Here is a 26,461-nt window from a genome sequence, read left to right as displayed (position 1 = left end):
TTAGACAGAGACTTATTGAGTGCTCAACAGAAAAGAAGACACCCTAAACACCTTGTTAGCAGCCGGCAACGCTCCTTCGCTTCCCCCACTGTAAGGCCACCGCTAAGCACACCACCATCAAGAAATGTTGAGGTGTCATCGCTAGGCGAAAGCAGTCAGGGAATCACAATATTTTGCGAGGAAACACTGAATCTAGGCCATCTACACCCTCACCATCACCAACCCCTTCCCAGTCCAACCGATCCAACGCTAGTTCCCCCATATACAGCTCTCAAGTCCAGCTCATCCTACCAGACACTCTCAGTAGGACAAGAAAGTACTCATTTGCGTACACTGGCTTTGAATGCCTACATTGCCAAACTGATCTCATTTGAGATGATGCCCTTCCGTTTGGTTGAAACGAAGCTTTCCAAGAGCTCATGGCCTACGCTGTCCCACGCTATGACCTACCCAGTCAGCACTTCTGTTGTCGAAAAGCCATCCCTGCCCTCCACTGACATGTGAAAGACCACATAATCCATGCACTAAAACAATCAGTGAGTGGAAAGGTGCACCTCACAACAGATGCATGGTCCAGTAGGCATGGCCAGGGCCATTACGTGTCCATCACTGCGCACTGGGTTAATGCGGTGGATGCAGGCTCCACAGAGGACAGTGGCGGTGCAACAATGCTGCCTAGCCCATGGTATAGGAAACAGTTCACTGTAGGCGTTCGACCCTCCTCGTCCTCCAGAAGCGAAAGCTTGTCGACAGAGTGCAGTCGCACGAGCACTCCATCCACATCTGTCAGTGCTGCACACGAGGTGTCCCACTATCAAACAGCTAGTGGTAAGCGGCAGCAGGCTGTTTTAAAAATGATGTCTTTGGGCGACAGCAGACACACCGCGGAGGTACTGGCCAACTACTTGCATCGACAAACTGAGTCATGGCTGGGCAGTCTACATCTTGAGCCAGGCAAGGTAGTCAGTGATAATTGGCGGAATTTTGTGGCAGCCATAGCTCTTGCAAAACTCACAAACATACCTTGCCTGGCTCACACCTTGAGCCTGGTGGTGCAGTTCTTCCTAAATCATTATCCTGAGTTAACAGCCCTGCTCCATAAGGTGCGAAGACTGTGCTCGCAGAAGCAGAAGCTGCAGCGATCACTCCACCTCCCCAAGCACCGCCTAATTATAGACGTTGCTACAATATGGAACTCCACCATGCACATGGTTGAGAGGCTGTGCAAACAGAGGCAGGCTGTAATGCATTTGTGGGAGGATACACGAGCAGGCAGTTTGAGGGCAGACATGGAGTTGTTGGGTGTGCAGTGGTCAAAGCTGAAAGACCTCTGTAAAGTCCTTCAGTGTTTTGAGGAATGCACACGGCTGGTAAGCACAGATGATGCTATCATAAGCATGAGCATACCACTTATGCGTCTGCTCATGCAAACTTTGACGCACATTAAGGATCAGGCGTCTGCAGCGGAGGAGCAACAGGAGGAGAAGGAGGAAAATGAGGAGGGAAGGCTTGATGACAGTCAGCCATTGTCTGGTCAGGGAACTGTTGTGGACGAGGTGGAGGAAGAAGAGGAAGATGAGGAGGAAGATGATTATTTTGGGGATGAGGATGCTTCTCAGGGGGCAAGAGAAAATGTGGCCATGCCAAGGTCAGGTACAGGGTTTGTGCGTGACTGGAGGGATGTGGATTTGCCAGAAAGTGCTCCTTCACCCACCACAGTGCAGCATTGACACCTGGAACATTGGCCCACATGTGTGATTATGCCTTGTGCATCCTAAAAAAGGACGCCCACATTGCCAAAATGATGAGGGATGACGACAACTAGTTGGCCAGCATCCTCGATCCACGCTATAAAGGCAAACTACACAACATCATGCCACAGGAGAACCTAGAGCTAATATTGGCTAACAAACAATCAACTCTGGTAAACCGTTTGTTTGAGGCATTCCCAGCACACAGCAGCGGAGCTGGTTCTCCCACAAGCCGTAGTGGCCACAATGGAAGAGGTGTTCGTGGTGCACACAGCTGAACTGGCGTTGGAGACAGGGGTTTCCTGACCATGTTGTGGTCTGATTTCTCAAGTACCATACAGACGACAGCTAATACAGAATCGATTGCAAGTGACAGGAGACAGTAGTTGTCAACTATGGTTACAAACTAATTATCCTCCCATATCGAGGTTCTCCCTCACAGGTCATTCCCCTTTGATTACTGGGCCTCAAAACTGGACACATGTCCTGAATTGGCACAATATGCCTTACAGGAGCTCGCTTGCCCTGCTGGTAGTATTCTATCTGAAAGAGTCTTCAGTGCTGCTGGATCAATCCTGACAGAAAAAACGACCCGTCTGTCGACCCAAAATGTGGATGATCTAACCTTCATTAAAATGAACCATGCATGGGTTTCCAAGGATTTTGTCCCACCTTCCCCTGATAGCACATAGGTTGGCAGAAAAAAGGCTCGTTTTTTCCTCCTCTTCCTCGGACTTCTCCAATTCCTCCATTTGCAGCTGCTGAAAGTCCAGCCTACACATCAACATATGCCATTTTTTAAACCTCCCTAAGTGGGCTGCCCCCCTCAGGACCGGGGTCACCACTTGGCGCACACGGGCAAGTACTGTTGCCCTGAACAGATGTGTGTGCCCACCCTTGGGTGACGGCACTGGCACAGGGCCTCTCATAGTACAATAAAGTGTCTCTGATGGTGGGGGGCCCACTCGCCGTCAGACACACTGCCGTACTATGAGGGGCCATGTGCCAGTGCCGTCGCCCACGAGTGGGACCACCCTGCTTGCTCAGGGACACAGCACTTGCAATACTTACCTCTTACTGAACAAATGTATCAGAACGGTTTTTTATATTTGGTGTATGAAGGGTAAATGTAAGAATTAAAGGGTTTTTTTGGTTGTACATATAAACAAAAATATTGTATATTACGAAAAAAATTCTTTGGAGCAGTGCAAATTGAAGTTTTCTATCTCCTTTTAAACGGTTATATTGTGGCGTGTGCACATTTGGTGCGTTAATAGGAAATGGACAAAAAAATTTTCCTCATTCCTCTCTTTTTCTTCACGTTCCCTCTCTCTCTTTTCTCTGTATACATGTGCATACTAAAGTAATGGGTTTGTTGTGCTTATATTAATATTGCAAACAAAAGAAATAAAAATCTGACATGTAATTGAAAACTGCATGTATACTGAAAAAATTGTATGCATGTAAACGTCATTGCCGTGAATAGTTGCAATATTGAGAATTGTTATGTTTCTCCTCTATTTCAGAAGTTTGCTTCACTTTCATGGATAATAACAAGAGAATAATGAATAAAAATTAAGAAATAAAAAGATAAACACAATTGAAGGCAATAACAATGTATTTAAATAATTTTAATGACATTGAATGAATTAAATTGTTATATTTAATTGTGATATTCTGTTGTAAAAAATTATATTTACCTCTTTTTCTTTTTTTGTTTTATGTATGTTTTAATTAATTATTTTACCGGTGTGTAGACCGGAGAGAGTATATAAGATCTACTCATAGACAAAGCTGCGTATCATGATTAAGAGTGCCAAGTCACTTGAAACGCGCAGAACGCATGCCTTGTAATTCATGCTGGCTTTTAAACCTCATTTCTATTGAGTGAATAAAGAATATTTTTCACTACATCGTGGAGCTGGACAATTTCTTCATTATCTTGGATTGTGCGCTTTGACACAGCGGTCTCGTGCTCCGATGATGGAATGCTATGTCTGGTGAGCTGGATTTATATCCTGAATACTTACCTCTCCCTGCTCCACCGCTGTGTAGTCTGGCCAATTAAATCCTTCACAGGGACGGCCACTACAAATTTGGTGAACTGATCGATGATGGTTACGATGTAGCTATGTCCTGTCCTGCTGGCCTCTACCTTCAGATGATCAATGGTTACCATTTGTAATGGACGTCAACTCACAATCAGATGCAGTGATGCTTTATGATCACCTTTCACAGTTTTCATAGTCATAGACATGTGACCTTCCTGCCACCATTTTTCAATGTCTCCTCTCATGGCAATCCAATTGAATCCCCTACGGCCTGTGGCTTCTGTGTTTTGCACTCCAAAGTGACCAGACAGATCATGATAGGCAGTGAGGACCATGTCTACAGCTCTCCCTGTGATCACAGTTTGATGGAGATGAGTAACGGTGATGTGATCGATGCTACTGCGATACAGCAACCCTTTCTTCATTAATTTCTGTTTTAGCTGTATCCACAGTAAAAGTAATTGAGGGTCAGCATCGCCTCTGCTAATTCTCCCGGGAGGTTTTCCCGTGATTAGTAATTCAAACTTTTCTGAAATCACTCGACTTTACGTCTGTACTTTTATCCATCTAGCTTCCTGTAGCGGAGAGGCTGGACTGGCTTACTGAGACTGAAATATATACGAAGATTTCAAAGTACTCCTACACTATATAATGGTGTATGTTTCAAATACATTTCCATTTTTCTCATTTTTATATTCTGGTGTAATCCATACTGAGCCTGTGAACGTCTATCTGTAACTCCAGAAATATATTTGTACATTTAAGATTACCCCAACACTGTACACAGCTGTACGCTTGTGATACCTTACCCATTTAATGCTTTTTATATTGTGCTCTAATCCATACTGAGCCAGTGACAGTCTGTTTCTGACTCTGGAAATATATACTGAAATTTACAATGCCCCCTACACCGTATACAGCTGTACGCTTCTGATCCAATACCCTTTTACTGCTTTTTATATTGTGTAATCCATACTGACCCTGAGAGCGTCTGTGTCTGCCTCCTGAAATAAATAGGGAGATTTGCAATGTTTAAACAATACTATATCTACCTTGTATCTGGTGAAACAGTACCCTTTTTCTATTTTTTATATTCTTGGCAAATGCATACTGGGACTGAGAACGTCTGTGTCTGCCTCCTGAAATGTCTATGGAGATTTTGAATGTTTAAACTATACTGTACATACCTTGTATCTGGTGATACTGTACTCTTTTTCTACCTTTTAGATTGTTGTCGAATCCATACTGGCCATGACAGCGTCTGTGTCTGCCTCCTGAAATATATACGTAGATTTAGAATGTTGAAACTATACTATATATCCCTGGTATCTGGTGTTAAAATGTAACGCCATGCAGGGCCAGGGGTTACTCAGTACTGGGCCTTTCAGACTCTTTTAAGGAGGAAGTATGTCACGGTGGTGATTGGGACCCGGTACGTGGCCCTGGGTGTCCAATAAAGAAGATGACAGTTCAGATGAGGGGGAAGATGGTATGATAATTAATTTGGAAAAGGGGGATCGTGACGCCACCCATGGTACTCGGCTAGGGTAGCCGACGATGCAATGCATATCCTCTGGGACGGTGTTAAAGCATCCAAAATGATGAAACTCTCCACGGGCACAGCTGTATCCCAGGGCAGTTGAGATGGTGCTTGTGAGCTGTTGACGGTGATGGTGAGTGTAGTGTGTGTAGCAGGCGAGTTGTAAAAGACACCAAGGACACAGTTGGGTGCAGTTTCTGAGTTTTTCCTCAAAAGTTTTGTGCACAAGATGTCCCACTTGGTACTGTGTCCTCTGAGGTAGGGGTCCGGCAAACTCCAAGGTAGATCAGGAACACCTGTTCAAGACTCTTACTTGTGTAACCTTTCTAGGCCGTGTCTCTGCGCTGATCTCTCCCTTGCTTCTTGCTGTGCGCCTTCACAAACAGTGTCCCAAGCCGGCAGCCACGGATCACACCAGGCGATGTGGGTCAGGCCCCGGGGTCCTTTATTCCAACTGCTGCCTTTTTGAGTATTGAATGCGGCTGCGACTGAGGCACTTAAAGTTACCTCAGCCTCCTTCTTTCTAGCTGAGCCCTGTATTTATCCACTACATTCAGGAGCCACCTTCCCGAATGAGGCCTGGTCCTTCCTTCTCCAGAAACGGGCTTCAAAGGTGGCTTATTGCACTTCCCGTGCCCCAAGGACCCCTTCCTTCCAGTCCAGGTGCTTAGACAAGATGTTTCTCTCTTCTCTGACCCTCAGCCTTCTCACAGCAATCCTACTCTTACTCTGTCCTGTTACTGACTGACAACTCTCTAGAAAGATCCATTTACCTCAGACTAGCTACACCCACCAACTGTCACCTTGCCCTCTCTCATTGGATGGCCACAATCACTCCACTACCTAAGCTCCTCCCACTGTACCTGCCTTCCACACTAACCCCCAACACCCTTTCCTAGTCAGTCTGGGATGAGGCTATCCTCCCGCCCGGTACACCCAGATGCCCTGACTAACTAGTGAGTGTGTGTTAAATGCAGGGTTAGGAGTTCTGAGTGGTGATCCCTCCTTACCTGAGGGTGGGATACCACACCTTTGGATGCGGTGCAGTACTTCTGTGGCGACCGTACCCTCAGGGGCACCATAGTACCGTTTCTCAACTTTCTATATTGTTGTCGGATCCATACTGGGCCTGAGAGCGTCTGTGTTTGCCTCCGGAAATGTATACAGATATTCAGTATGTTTAAACTATACTATATATACCTTGTATCTAGTGCTACTGTACCCTTTTGCAAATTTTTATATTATTTTCTGAGCCTGTGAACATCTGTGTCTGACTCATGAAATATATACGGAGATTTACAATTATCCCTAGACTACATAGAGTTGTCCGCTTCTGATACAGTACCATATATCTGCTTGCATTTTGAGTCCATTTTCACAAAAATTAAGTATGGTAGAAGAGGCCGCGGACATGGGTGTGGGGGGCCAGCTGGTACTGATGGTGTGGAGCATCTGCTGGTAGTGCCAAAAGCACAAAAGCAGCTAAGGCAGGAGGTGTTGAGCCTGTGTTTTCGTCTGGCACAAGAAGGCCTTTAAGGATCCCTTTTATGGGAGTAGGTAAACTGCTTTTAAAGCCGGAGCATCAGGAACTGGTTTTGCCTTACATTGCCGAAACAGCCTCCAGCTCTATCACCTCCTCTTCTGAAGTTTACAAAAATGCAAGCACTGAGTCATCAGTGCAGGCTTCTGGTCAGGAACCACCTGTTCCTTGTCTCCTTCACCCCCACATAAATGTGCAGGATGTGGCAGCCCATAATTCAGATTAATCCATGGAGCTTTTATCACATGCCATGCCTGTTTTATCAAGTGAAATCCTGAATTCCCCAGTCCAACATGAATCGGAGACGGAGTGCACTGATGCACAGCCACTGCTAGATGATTCCGCTGGTACATTCACCCACAGCACTACATTCCTCTCGCACTCTATAGAGCCAGAATGAGACACTGATGAAACTCAGGTGCCCCTTCCCGCATACTATACCACCTTACACGGTGACACAGAGGAAGGTGCAGATAAAAGTGCCGGTTCCCTGAGCAGGTGGGAGGGTCCTACTCATGGGAGACGGCAGTGGCACAGGGCCCCTCATAGCATGCAAAAGTGTCTCTGCCAGTGGGAGGGCTCACTCGCCGTCAGACATACCGTCGTAATATGAGGGGCCCTGTGCCAGTGCCGTCGCCCATGAGTGGCCCCCCCATGATTGCTCAGGGCCACAGCACTTGCAATACTTACCTCTCCCTGCTCCACCGCCGTCACGTCTTCCGCGTTTCCTGACAGTGACATTCAGGTTAGAGAGTGCGTTGACATCACGTCTGTATGCCCTCTACCAAAACAGTACAAGTGCAGAGAGCTTGAAGATGGCAATGCTGAGGAGTCCAGAGTACAGCAGTGCCCAGCGAGGAGAGGTATTTAATTTTTTTAAATGTTGGGAGCATTTTTTGGGGAGCAATATACACTGGAGAATGAGATATGGGGCCCATCATACACTGGAGCATCATCCATTTGGACCATCATATACTGGAGCATTCCAAATGGGGGACATCAGACACTGGAGCAGCATTTACGGGGCCCATTATACACTGGAGCATTAGAAATGGGGCCCATTATATATGGAGCATTATTTGGGCCCCTAACACACTGGAGCATCGTCCATGGGGACCAACATATACTGTAGCATTCCAAATGGGGCACATCAGACACTGGAGCAGCATTTACAGGGCCCATTATACACTGGAGCATTAGAAATGGGGCCCACTATATATGGAGCATTTTTGGGGTCCATAACACACTGGAGCATCGTCCATGGGGACCAACTTATACTGGAGCATTCCAAATGGGGGGCATCAGACACTGGAGCAGCATTTACGGGGCCCATTATACACTGGAGCATTAGAAATGGGGCCCATTATATATGGAGCATTATTTGAGCCCATAAGACAGTGGAGCATCATCCATGGGGACCAACATATACTGGAGCATTATGTGGAGCTCATCATATACTGTATGGAACATTATATGGGACCAATTATTCTGTATGGAGAAATATGTGGGGCTCATTATTCTGTATGGTGCACTAGGTGGTGGCCATAATACCATATGGAGTAATATACTGTCTTTTTTTTAGCTATTGTAGAATTTAAAATAGATAATATCAGTCATGTCATGTAAGAAGTGAAGTATTTTTCATTGTACTATACCTATATTTCTGTGCCGTATCGGAGTATTATGAATTGTGGTATGTGTTAAAGGGAGTACTGATACTTTTTGGCCCAGGGCACACGAAAACCTGGTGCCAGCCCTACCCCCCAGAGCCTTAGCCAAATAACCCCCAGTTTTCAATGTGTAACTATTATTATAGAGTAAATTAAGGTTGACAAGCTTAAGTAATAAGAACTTATGTCGTTGCCAATTAAATGGGCACTGTAGGTGTGTTTACTGTTAAACCCGGTCCCCATCTTGGCGCTGCGCCCAGGTCTGCCACAGTTACACCTGGCCCCCGTCCTTGTGCTGCGTCCAGGCCTGCTGCTGCTCTCCATTCTTGGCACTCACCTTGAGCCTCTCATGCTGCTGCTCAGCATTCTGTCCTCGCTTCTGCCTCCTCCTCCTGGCATCCTGTGAGGAGATCTGTAGCTAAGGCTATTAGGGCACGCCTGCCCGCTCTCTTGCATTCTTAAAGGGGTGGTGTACATTATTCAAAAAGTGAAATTAACCAATGGCAGTGCACTGGCTGCTATTTCTGGCCTCTCCCCCATAGGGAGAGCATCGGAGCAACGAGTATCTATCATTGCTACATGCATTGTCTAATGCTCTCTGTTTCCACAGCATATCAGTATCCTGTGTTACCTGGTTATATCAGCAACTATCTGTGCCTAAGCCATCCCATTCCGCCTACAGCCATCCGAGTCCAAGGACTGTGTGAAGGTCACTGGAACCGACTCCTTACCAACTAACCGGATCCAGGACCCAGCGCATTACGGACTCTGCTGTAACTTTTGTTATCCCTTTTGGTCTCGCCAGGACAGCTGCCACGTGTTCAGGGTCTAACTGGAGGTAGCACCTGTGTCCACCGGGTATTCCATTCTGGCCCTGCCTGAGGGGCTTTACTACGGGTACCCGGGGCTCACTAGTCACGCCCCCTTCTGAGCCCCCTGGACTGTTGTCCCAAGGTTCCACTTAAAAAATAAAAACGAATGTGAACTTCACCATCTCTGCCTCTGCTTCCATTCGTTACATTTACTGTCCTCCACTCCCTGCCGACTTTGCTTCCCCATTGACTTGCATTGAGTTTCGTATTTCAGTCGGACCCCGACTTTTCCCTATAGTCGACCGATTTCGTTTGACCCAACTTTTAAGAAGTCGGGTTTCATGAAACCTGACTCGACCCAAAAAAAGGCAAAGTCGCTCATCTCTAATTACAACAATTAGTGAGAATGTCAGTGGTGACAACCTGCACAGTACACACATATATGGCTAGCAGAGCACTGGTTTAGGAATGATATTACCGGGGCATGGCCTGGGCTCTGAGCATGTAGGCAGCAAGAGCTCTAAGCTCCCACAGTCACATTCTAAAGCTACAAAATAAGCATGCATAGGGTTAACCAAAATAACCTTGCTGGACCCTATTTTATTTATGAAGTTTGGGTGCCCATTTTGAGACAAAAAGCGGGAGTCTGGTCCAAAGAGGACTGAAGAAATAAGCTTTTACAAGTCTGGATGGCTGTGGTGCAGCAGAAGCTGAGGGACATCACCTCACATCATCTGTCCTCCTGTGAAGAGTCCGGAGTGCCAACGCAGGCTTTACTGAAGCCAGGATTGATCTGGAGGATCATTATTGGTACTGAGGACTTTATTTGGACCCCCCAGTAAGGCACAACATAAATCCAGCAGTCTGCACGGCTTTCTGTCTGTGGTGTGTGGAGGATAACAGTGTGGCTGTGGCGGAGGGATACAGACTCCTGCATGTTCATCCCTGCTGATTACACCTGAGTGCCACTGAATTCTGACTGCTGTAACATCAGGGTGAGCTTAGCGGGGACAGAGGAGCTTCCCTTGACATATTCTAGTGTGGCACGCTGAAGAGGAAAGCAAAGACACCGGCGGGGACTCTTTCTTTGCCAAGGAGCTGAAGGGCGGAGGGATACCACTGGACTTCTAGGACCAGACCACGGAATCGGCCAAGAACAGTGCTATACAACCTCATAAAGGACCGGATCAGAGGCGAATAGCACCGGGGGAGCCACTAAAAACTGCTGAGGTGAGGCACAACTGAAATCCGGTCACTAGAACCGGACGCTGCACACTGATCACAGCCGCAATAGAACTCAATGGGAAGTAGTTCTGGCTGTGTCCAGCCTGTCAGCGTTGCAGAAACCTGACATCACAGGCCCTGCAGCACACAGCAAGTGGCCCCTGGTACTACAGGCTCAGCTATACCCAGAACTGTGCGGCGCAGCAGGTAGTCATCCCCAAGAGTACTGAGGAGAAGGCTATAGATTGCGGGGAGGGCCCTCACTATCCCCACGCAATAAAGGAATACTGACTATTCTGCACTTACCAGCAGCGCAGACTTATAACACAATATTGACCGCAGTGTCTGGCTGGTGGCCCCGGTTCCCTATACTCATCAGTGCAGTACACCACAATAGAGGATTATCCACTCTTCAAGCAAGGATCAGAGCTACAGTGGACTGCTTGCATCATTATTGAGGAATTGTGTGACTTTTGACGCTTTTACTGAGGGTTTCTCAGTTGACTCCTTTTCTGAAACTTGTTTTTAGACCATTTTACTTAAGTTGTCTGATTGATCAAGCTAAAAGGGTCATAGATCTGAGGCCAGGGAAGGCTGTGTAGCAAATTAAGATGCAGTCAGGCAGGGGCAGAATTAATAATAGCTCACACAGGGTGACGAGGCACAATTTGGGGGCATATTCAAAATCCTATGAGGATATCCCTAATGTGTTAAGCCCCACAAAATCTTGGTCACTTTTGAAATGAGGTGAGCCCAAAATGCCTTATATAAAACAATCCCATAACCCTGCACCTGTAAAAGCTGCAAAAGGGGGATCAAGTATCAATAACCTATTGACCAAAACACTGCCTAAAACACAACCTAAAACACTTCAAAAAAAGAAAAATTTGGGGGGACACTCCTCCAAATCAGCTCCTCACGGAGGAAATGGACACTTCCAAATCAAACAAAAGGAAGGGCCCAGACGATCAGGAAAACTCAGAGTCTTTCTTCTGAGAACTCCGACAGTGTCTCAGCTGACTATACCCCAAACACAAGCCCTGAAAGGCAGAGGCCTAGAAGGGACACTGGAGGTCCATTGCCTTCATTTGAGGTTCCTCCTCCATCCATCGACCTGGGGGAATACAAGGGGTCCAATAAACAAGCCACCGAAGGATTCATGGCGGATCTCTTCCAGTCCTTCAGTGATGCCCTAAAAATAGGGTTTGCGACTCAGGCTAAGGCCCTACAGGAAACATGCAGGAATCTTAGCCAAAAGGTTTAGAAATATGAGGTAAAGATGGTACAGGCGGAGAGGGACATAGTCTACCTCTCAAATGAAAATTCTCTCCTTAAAACTGAGGTTATTTCCCTTAAAAACAAATTAACGGATCTGGAGGACCGAAGCAGGAGAAATAACTTAAAAATACGAGGTATTCCTGAGTCGGTCTCCCAGGCAGATCTTTCAGATTACACTAAAAATTTATTCAAAAAATTATCGCCAAAATTGACAGAATTAGAAGTAAATATTGATTGTATACACCGCCTCCCACGTCCAAAAGGGGTCCCACAGGAAAAACCTAGGGACACTATCCTCAGAGTCCATTTTTTTGAAACAAAGGAAAAGGTTCTAAAATCTCTGAGAGAGAGAGAGGTTCATCTCCAGAGCCAAATAAAGATTTAAAGATTTTCCAAGACTTCTCCATAGAGACAATGGACGCAAGAAGGTCCTTCAGAGATTTGACCTCTAAACTTAGAGAGCTCAGAGTGTCATATAGATGGGGTTTCCCTACCAAGCTATTAGTCTAGTATAATGACAAAAACTACCCCATCTACACTCCACACGAGGGTCAGAAGTTCCTTAAATTTCTGATGGATGACCCAGCTTTTAGGGATAGGGATTAGGACTGATTTTTATCTTATGTTCGAATTTACATGGTGTATACTATTAATTTCCTTTTCATGAATATGAATATCTTATGACCCATATTTATGGTTTATTGATGTCACTGTGGGAACTTGCCACTTAATTTTTTCTCACTTTTTCCCCCACACTAAGGTGAGACACCAACCGGTTTGGAGTCCTCCAGTAGAATGCTCAAGTTCCTAAATTTTTTTTTCTGTATTCCACTGTTTTGCTTGGTTCCATTTTTCTGTTTTGATATTGCAATCTAACGATGAAAATCTTATCATACAATGTTAGGGGGTTCAACAGTCCGAATAAGAGGTATGCGGTATGGAAGGAGATCAACCGAACCCGTGCCGAATTGGTATGCCTCCAGGAGGTTAAACTGGCCTCCGATCAACACTCGATCTTCCAGCACAAGAACTTTCCACACATGTACAAGTCACTGTCCACAAAGAAAAAGGCTGGGGTCATTACACTGATAGGTGGCACTGTTCGTTTTCAGCTCATCAAAGAGATACCAGACTCCTTGGGCAGCTACTCATATGCTTACTCCATGAACGGCCATGCACAATAGTGAATGTATATGCACCTAACAAGGGACACATTCGTTTCTTGAACAAGCTAATCAAAAAAATAGACAAAGTCAAAACAGGTGATTTGATCTTACTAGGCGATTTTAATATTGTCCCAGATAGTAGCATGGATTCATCCTCATTAGTTCACCACAAGGTTCCAGCTTTGAAAAACTGGTTAATTCAAAATGAGCTTTATGATGCTTTTCGTTGCTTGAACACATCGTCTCGTGAGTATTCTCACTTTTTAGATGTACATAAGACAGCATCTAGAATCGATCTATTGCTTACTAATATATTTACTTTAACCAAAATTAAAGATATACGGTTCATGCAAAAGACCATCTCGGATCATACCCCGGTTCTCGCTGAGTTCCTCGTGGGTCCTCCCTCTGACAAGCCATTCCGCTGGAGACTTAACCCAGCCTTGTTATATATACCAGAGTACAAGCAAGAGATAGAAAACATTCTCTTAAACTACTTCAAGGAAAATGTATCTGGTGAAGTAGATCAGTTCACGGTCTGGAATGCCCATAAGGCGGTCCTGAGGGAATGCCTTATGCAGATCCTCTCTAAACATAAGATAAATAGGGAAAAAATTACAAGCCTACAGGCCCAAATTAATGATCTAGAAAAAAAACAAACCAACTTGAAAGTTCCTTTCCAAACCATCCAGGCTGAGATTTTGAGACTCAGACAGAGTCTGAGATCTGAAATCAACCAGGAATACGATGCAGCCATCAAAGCATCTAGGTATAAATCGTATACATCTCTCAATAAGTCTACCAAGTTTATGATGAGGAAATTATAAAGAGAAAGAATAAAAAAAAGGATAATTATGATTGTATCTCCCTCTGGTGATCCCAAAATTCACCCTAGGGACATTTTCAACTTGTTTTCAGATTTATTTAAAAATCTTTATAACCTGAAAGATGACCTCCAAACACCGGTGGTTAACTCGAATTTTGTGGATTCTTTTCTACAGAGTATCGAATTACCAAGAGTTGATGAGCTGGACTTGAATTATGTCAATAGCCCTTTTACAGAGAGTGAAATAGTTGACGTTATCAAGAAACTGCAGTCCCAAAAATCACCAGGGCCGGATGGCTTCTCTGGGGAATACTATAAATCCTTTTCAAAAATTCTGGCTCCACAGTTGGCTTCCATCTTTGGTCTGGCATCCTCTCAGGGTTCCTTCCCAAAGGAGATATTAGAGGCAACAATTGCCATGATTCCAAAGGAGGGGGGAGACCCCAAGAGAATACAGAAATATAGGCCAATCTCGCTCATAAACAGCGATATTAAAATCTACTCAAAGATCATCGCAAACCGACTTAAAAACATCCTTCCACTTCTGTTGGTGGATGATCAGATAGGGTTCACACAGGGCCACCAGGCCTCAGATGAGACTAGAAGGGTGTTGAACTTAATAAATTTAGCTAACAATTCGAGAACCGAAACTGCTTTTCTGGCACTGGACGCCGAGAAGGCGTTCAATAGACTAAACTGGCTATAATTAAAAACAACTCTCGCTAGATTTGGCTTTGACGAGAAGTTTCTATCAACAGTCTTCGCCCTATACTCGGGTCCTAGTGTCAGGATCTATGCAAACTACTTGCTTTCTGACTCATTCGACATTACTAATGGCACAAGACAGGGGTGCTCCCTGTCTCCCCGTCTATTTGTGCTTGTCATAGAGCCCCTAGCCGAAAAAATTAGATTAAACAATGATATTAAAGGCTTTGAACTGCCATCACGAAATTTTTTTAAATCGGGTTATTCGCAGATCTCTTCCTCACTCTTCTTGATCCCGCAAATTCCATTAAAGCCCCTTCAGATGAACTAGAAAAATTCTCTAGAGCATCGTCTTTTAAGATAAACCCACACAAATCCAAATTTATAACTCTAAACATGAAACAATCCGAAATTAACGAAATAAAGACTCAAACCCAGTTCATTTGAGAGGAGAAAGAGATTGTCTATCTAGGGATTAGAATAGCTGGATCAATCCAAGCCACAGTTAGGGCCAATTTAGACAGTATTATAAAGACTATTACAGGCAATCTATCCTTTTTGGCTCAGTTAGAGACTTCCATTTTTGGGAAGATACTGGCAGTCAACGCCTTTATCCTTCCCAAAGTTTTATACATATTTAGGACTTTGCCAGTTAGCTTTCCACGCCAATCCATTGAAAAAATTCAAGAGCTCATCCGACTATTTATTTGGAGTGGTAAGAAAGCAAGAATATCTGCAGACTTAATTTATAAAAATAAAAAACATGGGGGCGCAGGACTGCCCAACATATACACTTATCAGGCCTCACTTATTAAACAGAGCTGGTTTATGGAAAACATGACACATCCGGCTTGGTATGGCATGGAGAGAGATGCTAGTGATAATGATTCCACGCAAAAGCTTTTCTTTTACTTCCTTCTGCAAAAGCACAGTGCGAACTCATCGCATCCTATATTTCGGTTGATAATCTCAGCCTGGAGGGAACTCATTAAGCTGACTAAAAATATCAAAAAAGAGGAGCAAATCTTAAAACTACCCCTATCTTCATTTGCACTGATGGATGATCTCCCGATGCCGGAAGTATGGGGGAAATCTGGAATCAAAAAGGTGGGGGATGTTTTTAGTGGAGTGGAGTTCTTCAAATTCAGTGAGATAAAGACTAAATATAATCTACCATCATCTGAGCTTGTCTTTAACACCATGTTGAAAGACAGAATTTTGAAAATCATAAAAGGGAAGACTTTAAATTATGAAATGCTAACTTCACTGTTGTGCAACCTTAAAAATATAAACCTCTGGAGTCTGCGTAATTTGTATAGATCTGTCGTCAAGGACCTAACGAGCCACAAAAACATATACATGAAGAGATGGGAGTCCGATTTAGGTGCTGATATCCATCTCGAGAATTGGAACGGTGCGATCAAATTCACTTACAATTCCAATATATCAATGGGTCTTCACGAGGGTTATTTTAAATTGTTAAATAGGTGGTACTATACCCCGACAAGGTTATCACATTTTAACACAGAATTATCTTCCTTGTACTGGAGAGGCTGTGGACATCAAGGGAACCTCTACCATATATTTTGGGGTTGTTCAAAGATCAAAAACCTCTGGTTCCAGGTCACACAGAACATTAACCTCATTGCTAAGGACTTCACAATTACGCCTGAAAGAGCACTTCTTTCATTAGTCATGGAACAGTTTGATGATTCGGTAATATACAATATCATACACATCCTCTTAGTGACTAAGACCATGTTAGCACAATGGTGGAAGAAAGTCGAGGTTCCTAAGTTTTCGGACATACTTGATAAGATAGGCCAACATAGTGATTTAGAACTCAGATTTGCGATTAACAACAATCACATCCACCAAAATACAAAATAATGGAAGACTTGGAACAACAAATTCCATATCAAATAGACCTATTAAGAGGTATTATATTTTGAGGCCTAAACATGGCTGTTGTAGTACTGGGATGTTGTATCTCCTTCCAAGAATGTTACCCCATAATAAGGATTGGCGATTTTCTTTTCCTTTTATGTTGTTATTTGCTATATGCTACTTAATGCCTATTTGTGGGTTCTCTAGTTTTAAATTTTTTCCGTATCTGTTCAAGGTTCTTTACTTCCCATTCCCTTTCCTCCCTTCCTACCTTCCTTCCCTTACCCTGTTTAATTACTGAAAACCAATAAAATTATTTGAAAAGGAATGATATTACCATTACATGGTCACTGAATGGTGTAATACCAGTTATAGTACAGAAGTTTTAGTTGAAGAAGTGTTCTCATCTATATTTATTTCATAGGTGAATGTTTGTAGTGTGTGTAAAGCCGCTTTCTCTGGGATCCAGCGCCGTTCTTCTCCACTTCTCAGTGATGTTGCCACAAAGCCAACTAGTCGACTCTCCGGAAGTGGCTTTTATAATGTAAGCCAATGGTGCCTCATTCTGATGCTACTTAGGCTTACATTGCAAAAGTCATGCACAGAGGGAGTCAGCAAGTCAGAATAGCGGTAACATCACTGAGAAGCACTGCAGAATGGCGATGATTGTCTGATGATTGGGGGATGCCATCAATGTCTGGTGATTGATGGATGCCTTCAATGCCTGGTGATTGGGGGATGTCATCAATACCTGGTGATTGAGGTATGTCATCAATGCCTGGAGATTGAGGGACGCCTACCAATCCTGAACTAAATGGCTCTTGCACCTTCAGTTAACACCAAACAGAACAATACTCCTGAGCGGTGACTTTGTTGTGAAATGTAATATAGCCCCATTCAACTAGATATTGCTGTAGCAATTACTACCCAGTTTAGATCCTGATTGCAGATAAAGTGTACATGAAAAAACTGAAGGGTAGAGATGAGCGACTTTGCCTTTTTTCGGGTCGAGTCGGGTTTCATGAAACCCGACTTTCTCAAAAGTCGGGTCGAACGAAATCGACCGATTATCGTGAAAAGTCGAAGACCGACTGAAACACGAAACCCAATGCAAGTCAATGGGGATGAAAATTCGGCAGTGAGTGGAGGACAGGAAACACACCTACAGTCATGTCCAAAAGTTTTGAGAATGACACAAATATTAATTTTTACAAAGTCTACTGCTTCATTTTTTCTAATGGCAATTTGCATATACTCCAGAATGTTATAAAGAGTGATCAGCTTAACAGCAATTACTTGCAAAGTCAATATTTGCCTAGAAAATGAACTTTATCCCCCAAAACACATTTCAACATCATTGCAGCCCTGCCTTAAAAGGACCAGCTAACATCGTTTCAGTGATTGCTCCATTAACACAGGTGTGGGTGTTGATGAGGACAGGGCTGGAGATCAATCTGTCATGATTAAGTAAGAGTGACACCACTGGACACTTTAAAAGGAGGCTGGTGCTTGGCATCATTGTTTCTCTTCTGTTAACCATGGTTATCTCGAAAGAAACATGTGCAGTCATCATTGCACTGCACAAAAATGGCCTAACAGGGAAGAGTATCGCAGCTAGAAAGATTGCACCTCAGTCAACAATCTATCGTATCATCAAGAACTTCAAGGAGAGAGGTTCCCTTGTTGCCAAAAAGGCTCCAGGGCGCCCAAGAAAGACCAGCAAGCGCCAGGACGTCTCTTAAAAGTGTTTCAGCTGCGGGATCGGGCTACCAGCAGTGCAGAGCTTGCTCAGGAATGGCAGCAGGCAGGTGTGAGTGCATCTGCACGCACTGTGAGGCGGAGACTCTTGGAGCAAGGCCTGGTCTCAAGGAGGGCAGCAAAGAAGCCACTTCTCTCCAGAAAAAACATCATGGACAGACTGATATTCTGCAAGAGGTACAGGGAGTGGACTGCTGAGGACTGGGGTAAAGTCATTTTCTCTGATGAATCCCCTTTTCGATTGTTTGGGACATCTGGAAAATGACTTATTTGGAGAAGACCAGGTGAGCGCTACCACCAGTCTTGTCTCATGCCAACTGTCAAGCATCCTGAAACCATTCATGTGTGGGGTTGCTTCTCAGCCAAGGGAATGGGTTCTCTCTCAGTCTTGCCTAAAAACACAGCCATGAATAAAGAATGGTACCAGAAAGTCCTCCAAGAGCAACTTCTCCCAACCGTCCAAGAGCAGTTTGGCGATCAACAATGCCTTTGTCAACATGATGGAGCACCTTGCCATAAAGCAAAGGTGATAACTAAATGGCTCAGGGAACAAAACATAGAGATTTTGGGACCATGGCCTGGAAACTCCCCAGATCTTAATCCCATTGAGAACTTGTGGTCAATCATCAAGAGACGGGTGGACAAACAAAAACCTTCAAATTCAGACAAAATAAAAGCATTGATTTTGCAAGAATGGACTGCTATCAGTCAGGATTTGATCCAGAAGTTGATTAAGAGCATGCCAGGGAGAATTGCTGAGGTCCTGAAGAAGAAGGGTCAACACTGCAAATATTGACTTGCTGCAATAACTCATTCTAACTGTCAATATAACCTTTTGCTACTTATAATATGATTGCAATTATATTTCTGTATGTGATAAAAACATCTGACAAACACACATAAAAACCAGAGGCCAGCAGATCAAGTGAAAATATAATATTTGTGTCATTCTCAAAACTTTTGACCATGACTGTACAGTGCCCATTTTAATTCCAAAACATCAATTCTTATTACTTAAGCTTGTCAATCTTAATTTAATTTATAGTAATAGTTAGGCATTGAAAACTGGGGGTTATTTGGCTAAAGTTGTGGGGGGGTAGGGCTGGCTCCAGATTTTCGTGGGCCCAGGGCCAAAGAGTGTGAATGGGCTCCTTTAACACATGCCACAATTCATGATCCTCTGATACGGCAGAGAAATAGCGGTATAGTACAATGAAAAATACTTCACTTCTTAAATCTCATGACTGATATCCATTTTAAATTCTCCAGTAGCTCCAAAAATGGACAGTATATTATTCCATACAGTATTATGGCCACCGCATAGTACGCTATACAGAGTAATGATGCCATATATTTCTCCATACAGAATCATTGGTCCCATATAATGTTTGAAACAGTATATGATGAGCTCCACATAATGCTACAGTATATGTTGGTCCCCATGGATGAAGCTCCACTGTGTTATGGGCCCAAATAATGCTCCATATATAATGGGCCCCATTTCTAATGCTCCAGTGCATCATGGGCCCTCAAAATGCTGCTTCAGTGTCTGATGTCAACCTTCGGAATGCTCCGGTGTATGGTGGGCCTCATATATCATTCTCCAGAGTATACTGCTCCCCAAAAATAGCTGTCCCAACATTGAAAACAATTAAATAAGTCTCCTCGCTAGAGAATCCCTGTACTAGTCTGGACTCCTCGTCGTCCCCATCTTCCATCTCACTGCACTTGGACTGTTTAGGCAGAGGGCGTACAGATGTGATGTCATCGCGCTCTCTGACCAGAATGTCACTGTCAGGGAACACGGAAGACGTCACGGCGGTGGAGCAGGGAGAGGTAAGTATTTCAACTTTGCAAGTGCTGTGATCCTGAGCAAGCAGGGGGGCCCACTCGTTGGCGACGGCACTGGCACAGGGCCCCTCATAGTACGCCGGTGTGTCTGACGGCGGGTGTGCACCCCCACCATCAAGACACTTGATTCTACTATGAGGGACCTTGTGCCAGTGTCGTTTCCAAACAGTGTGCCCACCCACCTGTCCAGGGCAATGGCACTCGCACGGGTGCGTGCACCAGGTGGTGACCATGGCCCTGTGGGGGGAGGCAGCCCAGTTAGGGAGGTGGAAAAATTGGCATATGTTGATGTTGGACATTCAGCAACTGCAAATGGAGTAATTGGAGAAGTCCGCAGAAGAGGAGGACAAAAGCAAGCCATTTTTCTGGCAACCTACGTGTCAGCAGGGGACGGTGGGACAAAATCCTTTGAAACGCATCCATGGTTCATTTTAATGAAGGTTAGATCATCAACATTTTGGGTCGACAGACGGGTCCTTTTTTCTGTCAGGATTGATCCAGCAGCACTGAAGACTCGTTCAGATAACACACTAGCAGCAGGGCAAGCGAGCTCCTGTAAGGCATATTGTGCCAATTTAGGCCAAGTGTCAAGTTTACTGGCCCAATAGTCAAAGGGGAATGACCGGTGAGGGAGAACATCGATATGGGAGGAGAAGTAGTTTGTTAAAATAGTTGACAACTGCTGTCTCCTGTCACTTTCGATCGATGCAGTATTACCAGTCGTGTGAGCGGTACTTGAAAAATCAGTCCACAACATGGTCATGAAACCCCTGTGTCCAACACCACTTCAGCTTTGTGCACCACGAACACCTCTTTCATGTTGCCACCTACGGCTTGTTGGAAAAACATCACTGCCGATGGGTGCTGGGAATGCCTCAAACAAACGGTTTACCAGAGTTGCTTGTTTGTTAGCCAATATTAGGTCAAGGTTCTCCTGTGGCATGATGTTTTGGAATTTGCCTTTATAGCGTGGATCCAGGATGCTGGCCAACCAGTAGTAGTCATCGTTTATCATTTTGGCAATGCGGGGGTCCCTTTTTAGGATCTGCAAGGCATAATCAGACATGTGGGCCAATGTTCCAGGTGTCAATGATGCACTGTGAGTGCTGGGTGGAGGAGCACTTTCTGGCAAATCCACATCCTCCAAGCACAAACCATGTACCTGACCTTGCCACGCCAACATTTTTCTTGCCCCCTGAGAAGCATCCTCCTCCCCAAAATAATCATCCTCATCATCATCCTCCTCTTCCTCTTCTTCCTCCACCTCATCCACGAGACTTCCCTGACCAGAAAATGGCTGACTGTCATCAAGGCTTCCCTCCTCCTCTTCTTCCTCAGCTACAGACGCCTGCTCCTTAATGTGCATCAAAGTTTGCATGAGCAGACGCATAAGTGGGATGCTCATGCTTATGATGGCGTCGTCTGCGCTTACTAGTCATGTGCATTCCTCAAAACACTGAAGGACTTTACAGAGGTCTTTCAGCTTCGACCACTGCACAACAGACAACTCTATGTCTGCCTGCAAACTGCCTGCCCGTATATCCTCCCACAACTGAATTACAGCCTGCCTCTGTTCGCACAGCCTCTGAACCATGTGCAGGGTGGAGTTCCACCTTGTTGCAACGTCGATAATTAGGTGGTGCTTGGGAAGGTGGAGCAATCGCTGCAGCTTCTGCATACGACTGGACTGTACGGGCGACCGGCGGATGTGTGAGCACAGTCTTCGAACCTTTTGAAGCAGCCCTGTTAACTCCGGATAATTATTGAGGATGCACTGCACCACCAGGTTCAAGGTGTGAGCCAAGCAAGGTATGTGTCTGAGTTTTGAAAGGGCTATGGCTGCCACAAAATTCCTGCCATTATCACCAGCTACCTTACCTGCCTCAAGATGTAGACTGCCCAGCCATGACTCAGTTTGTCGCTGCAAGTAGTTGGCCAGTACCTTTGCGGCGTGTCTGTCGCCCAAACACATCATCTTCAACACAGCCTGATGATGCTTACCACTAGCTGTACGATAGTGGGACAACTCGTGTGCAACACTGGCAGCTGCGGATGGATTGCTCGTGCGACTGCGCTCTGTGGATGAGCTTTCGCTTCTGGAGGAGGAGGAGGGTCGAATGCCTACAGCCAACTGTCTCCTATACCGTGGGCTAGGTAGCACTGTCCCACCACCGCTGTCCCCTGTGGACCCTGCATCCACCACATTAACCCATTGCGCAGTGATGGACACGTAATGGCCCTGGCCATGCCTACTGGACCATGCATCTGTGGTGAGGTGCACCTTTCCACTCACTGATTGCTTGAGTGCATGGACAATGCGGTCTTTCACATGAAGGTGGAGGGCTGGGATGGCTTTGCGAGAAAAGAAGTGCCGACAGGGTAGGTCATAGCGTGGTACTGCATAGGCCATGAGTTCGCGGAAAGCTGTGCTTTCAACCAACCGGTAGGGCATCATCTCTAACAAGATTAGTTTGGCAATGTGGGCATTCAAACCCAGTGTATGCAGATGAGAGGATGAGTACTTTCTTGTCCTACTCAGAGTCTCTGGTAGGGTGAGCTGGACTTGAGAGCTGCATATGGCGAAACTAGCGGTGGACATGGCGGACTGAGAGAGGGTTGACGATGGTGATGGAGTTGGTGTTCTTTCTGATGGCCTAGATTCAGTCTTTCATAGCAATAACACTGTGATACCCTGACTGCTTTGGCCTTGCGACGACACCTCAACATTTGCTGCTGGTGGTGTGCTAACCGGTGGGCTTACAGTGGGGGAAACAATGTAGTGTTGCTGACTACCTTCATTGGGAGCAGTTGCACATGTGGTACGTGAGGTTTGGTAGTCCGTCCACGCTTGCAAGTGCATGGTGGTTAAATGTCTAAGCATGCAACTGGTAATCAAATTTCTCTGATTTTTCCCTCGGCTAAAGGTCTTTGCGCACTTCTTACAGATAACCTTTGCCTGATCATTAGGATTTTGTTCTAAAAAGTGCCACACTGCAGTCTTCCTACTAGGGAAGACATTTTGAGGCCTTGCACGCTGTGCTAATTTGACCGTCTGGCCAAGCTGTCCTGCAACTCTTTTGGTTTTTGTAACCCGTTTTTGGACTGCTCCGGGCCTGCCAGATAACAGCTGTTGTGATGTCGATGCCTGCTGCGGATGCTCCTCATCCTCTTCTGAGCTATTGACAGTGGCACCAACTTCCCCCAATGGATGCCAATCTGGGTCAACAACTGGGTCATCCATCACCTCCTCTTCAATGTCATGTGCACCTTCCTCTGTGTCACCGTGTATGGTGGTATAGTATGCGGGAAGGGGCACCTGAGTTTCATCTGGGTCAGATTCTGTCTCAGTACACTGCGAGGACAATGTAGTGCTCTGAGTGAATGTACCAGCAGAATCATCTAGCAGTGGCTGTGCATCAGTGCACTCCATGTCAGATTTATCTTGGCCTGGGTAATTCACGATTTGACATGATAACCCAGGCATGGTATGTGAAAACAGCTCCATGGAGTAATCTGTAGTGTGGCCAACCACATCCTTCAATTTTGGTTGGGGTGAAGGACACAAGGAAAGGTGTGGTTCATGACCATGAGCCTCCAATGACAACTCAGTGCTTTTATTTTTTAAAACTTCAGAAGAGGAGGCGATAGAGCTGGAGGCTGAGTCAGCAATGTAAGCCAAAACTTGTTCCTGAAGTACGGCTTTAAAAGCGGTTTACCTACTCCCAGAAAAGGGAGCCTTCGAGGCCTTGTGGAGCCAGACGATGACGCAGGCTCAACACCTCCTGCATTAGGTGCTATTTTGCTTTTGCCACTACCAGCAGATCCACCACCACCACCACCAACACCATCATTACCAGCTGGCAACCCCCGGCCACTTCCATGGCCTGTTCCACCACACTTCCTCATTTTTGGGGAAAATGTACCCAAAATTCCACCAACTATATGGTACTGTAAAACAAGGTACAAGGTCTATATAGTAGTGGGGAGAATTTGAATCTCCTTACACTCTTCTGGATACTGAAGTATTCTCTCAGGCCCTGTGTATGTTACACCTCAATGTAACAGGTTGCTTTTGGATGGTGTAAAAAATGTGTATAGAGGACTGAGGAGAATTTGAATCTCTCTACAGACTTGAGGACACTGAAGGATTCTCTCAGGCCCTGTGTATATTACACCGCAATGTAACAGGCTGATTTTGGATGGTGTAAAAAATGTGTATAGAGGACTGGGGAGAATTGGAATCTCTCTACAGACTTGAGGACACTGAAGGATTCTCTCAGGCCCAGTGTATATTACACCTCAATGTAACAGGATGATTTTGGATGGTGTAAAAAATGTGTATAGAGGACTGTGGAGAATTGGAATCTCCTTACACACTTCTGGATACTGAAGTATTCTCTCAGGCCCTGTGAATGTTACACCTCAATGTAACAGGCTGAATTTGGATGGTGTAAAAAATGTGTATAGAGGACTGGGGAGAATTTGAATCTCTCTACAGACTTCAGGACACTGAAGGATTCTCTCAGGCCCAGTGTATATTACACCTCAATGTAACAGGATGATTTTGGATGGTGTAAAAAATGTGTATAGAGGACTGTGGAGAATTGGAATCTCCTTACACACTTCTGGATACTGAAGTATTCTCTCAGGCCCTGTGAATGTTACACCTCAATGTAACAGGCTGAATTTGGATGGTGTAAAAAATGTGTATAGAGGACTGGGGAGAAATGGAATCTCTCTACAGACTTCAGGACACAGTTGGATTCTGTCAGGCCCTGGGTATATTACACCTCAAAGTAACAGGCTGATTCTGGATAGTGTAAAAGAGGTGTATCGAGGACTGGGGAGAAATGGAATCTCTCAACAGACTTCAGGACACAGTTGGATTCTGTCAGGCCCTGGGTATATTACACCGCAATGTAACAGGCAGAAATTGCCTAGTGTATGACAAACTACAAGGTGTATATAGAATTGGGCAGAATTGGAATCTCCCTAGAGTGTAGGTCTGTAAGAACGGACAAACTCCTCGGCTTTTTCTTACAGAGTCAGAACCAGATAGCTTCAATTTGGCCGTGATACCAGCTGGTACACGGTACTGTGTGAGGAGCGTACACTGCTGTACGGTGTGTGTATGTAAAATTGTCAAGCTCCGTGTTTTTGTACACGGACTGACACACGCTGTCTCTCTCTAGTTTTGAATGTAATCAAACAGCAGATATACGAAACTGTTTGAAAAACGGACAAACCTCTATGGTGTAGGTCTGTAAGAATGGACAAACTCCTCGGCTATTCCTTACAGAGTCACACACAGATAGCTTCAATTTGGCCGTGATAACAGCCGGTACACAGTACTGTGTGAGGAGCGTACACCGCTGTACGGTGTGTGAAAAAATGAATGCTCAGTACCTCACCAGGACAAAACAATAAAATTTGGATTGCTTTTAAAAAAGCAGTTTGAACACCAGTGTGCATACAGCAATGCAAGTAGCCTTAAAAGGCAGCCTAATCACCACCAGCGCTGCTGCACAAAAGCAGAAATCTTCACCTTTCACGACACACAAACTACAGTGAAAAGCGCTATCAACAAAAGCATTTTTTTTTCTTTTGCCCTTCCTAACGCTCTCCCTACAGAATGAGCGCAGCAGTAGCTCTCCCTATTGTGAGATCAGCATAAGTAACATGGCGGTCGGCGTGCACACCCTTTTATAGCCCCTTTGACGCCACACAAAGCAAGCCAATCACTTGCATGCCCTTCTCAAAGATGGTGGTGACCCCTGCCTATGTCATCACGTTGCCCACAGTGTCCGTTCTTCCTGATTGACTGAAAAAGGGCACTAAAGCATCTTTTGAAACGCGACTTTGGCGCGATGGTCGCCGACCTCGTGGCCGACCTCACGCTAAGGTCAGGTTTCGTTTCATGAAACCCGACTCTGGCGAAAGTCGGCGACTTTTGAATTTTTTTGACCCATTTCGCTCAACTCTAACCACCAGCTATATGGTACTGTAAAACAAGGTAGAAGGTGTATCTACTATTGGTGAGAATTTGAAACTCACTATAGATTTGAGGGCGCAGAACTATTGTCTCTGGCCCAGTAGAGATTACACCTCAATGTAACAGACTGAAAATGGATGGTGTATGACAAGATGTAGGGTGTCTGTAGAATTGGTGAGATTTTGAATCTCACTATAGATTTGAGGACGCAGAACTATTGTCTCTGGCCCAGTAGAGATTACACCTCAATGTAACAGGCTGAAATTGGATGGTGAATGACAAGATGTAGGGTGTCTATAGGATTGGTGAGAATTTGAATCTCACTATAGATTTGAGGACGCAGAACTATTGTCTCTGGCCCAGTAGAGATTACATCTCAATGTAACAGGCTGAAATTGGATGGTGTATGA

The 26,461-nt window shown here is 45.0% G+C and overlaps 1 protein-coding gene across 3 annotated transcripts in view; it reads left to right on the top strand.

The window, feature by feature from the left end:
- Positions 1-26,461, top strand: part of GLRA3 (glycine receptor alpha 3) — a 419,963-nt gene that overhangs the window by 317,336 nt on the left and 76,166 nt on the right. Inside the window, exon 9 of one of the 3 annotated variants that reach the window (XM_073577598.1) lies at positions 9,163-9,501. The exons of 1 other annotated variant lie outside the window; for it this stretch is intronic. In XM_073577598.1, the coding sequence (XP_073433699.1) occupies positions 9,163-9,213 (51 nt within the window). In that variant the 3' untranslated portion in view covers positions 9,214-9,501. Of the gene's footprint in view, positions 1-3,277; positions 3,362-9,162; positions 9,502-26,461 lie in introns of those variants that run through there. One more of the 3 variants, XM_073577603.1, reaches the window with a different exon arrangement.

Source organism: Dendrobates tinctorius, unplaced genomic scaffold (genome assembly GCF_039654945.1).
Source record: "Dendrobates tinctorius isolate UK_male_01 unplaced genomic scaffold, ASM3965494v1 ptg000008l, whole genome shotgun sequence".
NCBI classification, from domain to species: Eukaryota; Metazoa; Chordata; class Amphibia; order Anura; family Dendrobatidae; genus Dendrobates; species Dendrobates tinctorius.
Note: the sequence above shows the minus strand (reverse complement) of the source record. Positions and strands in the feature narration are given on the sequence as shown.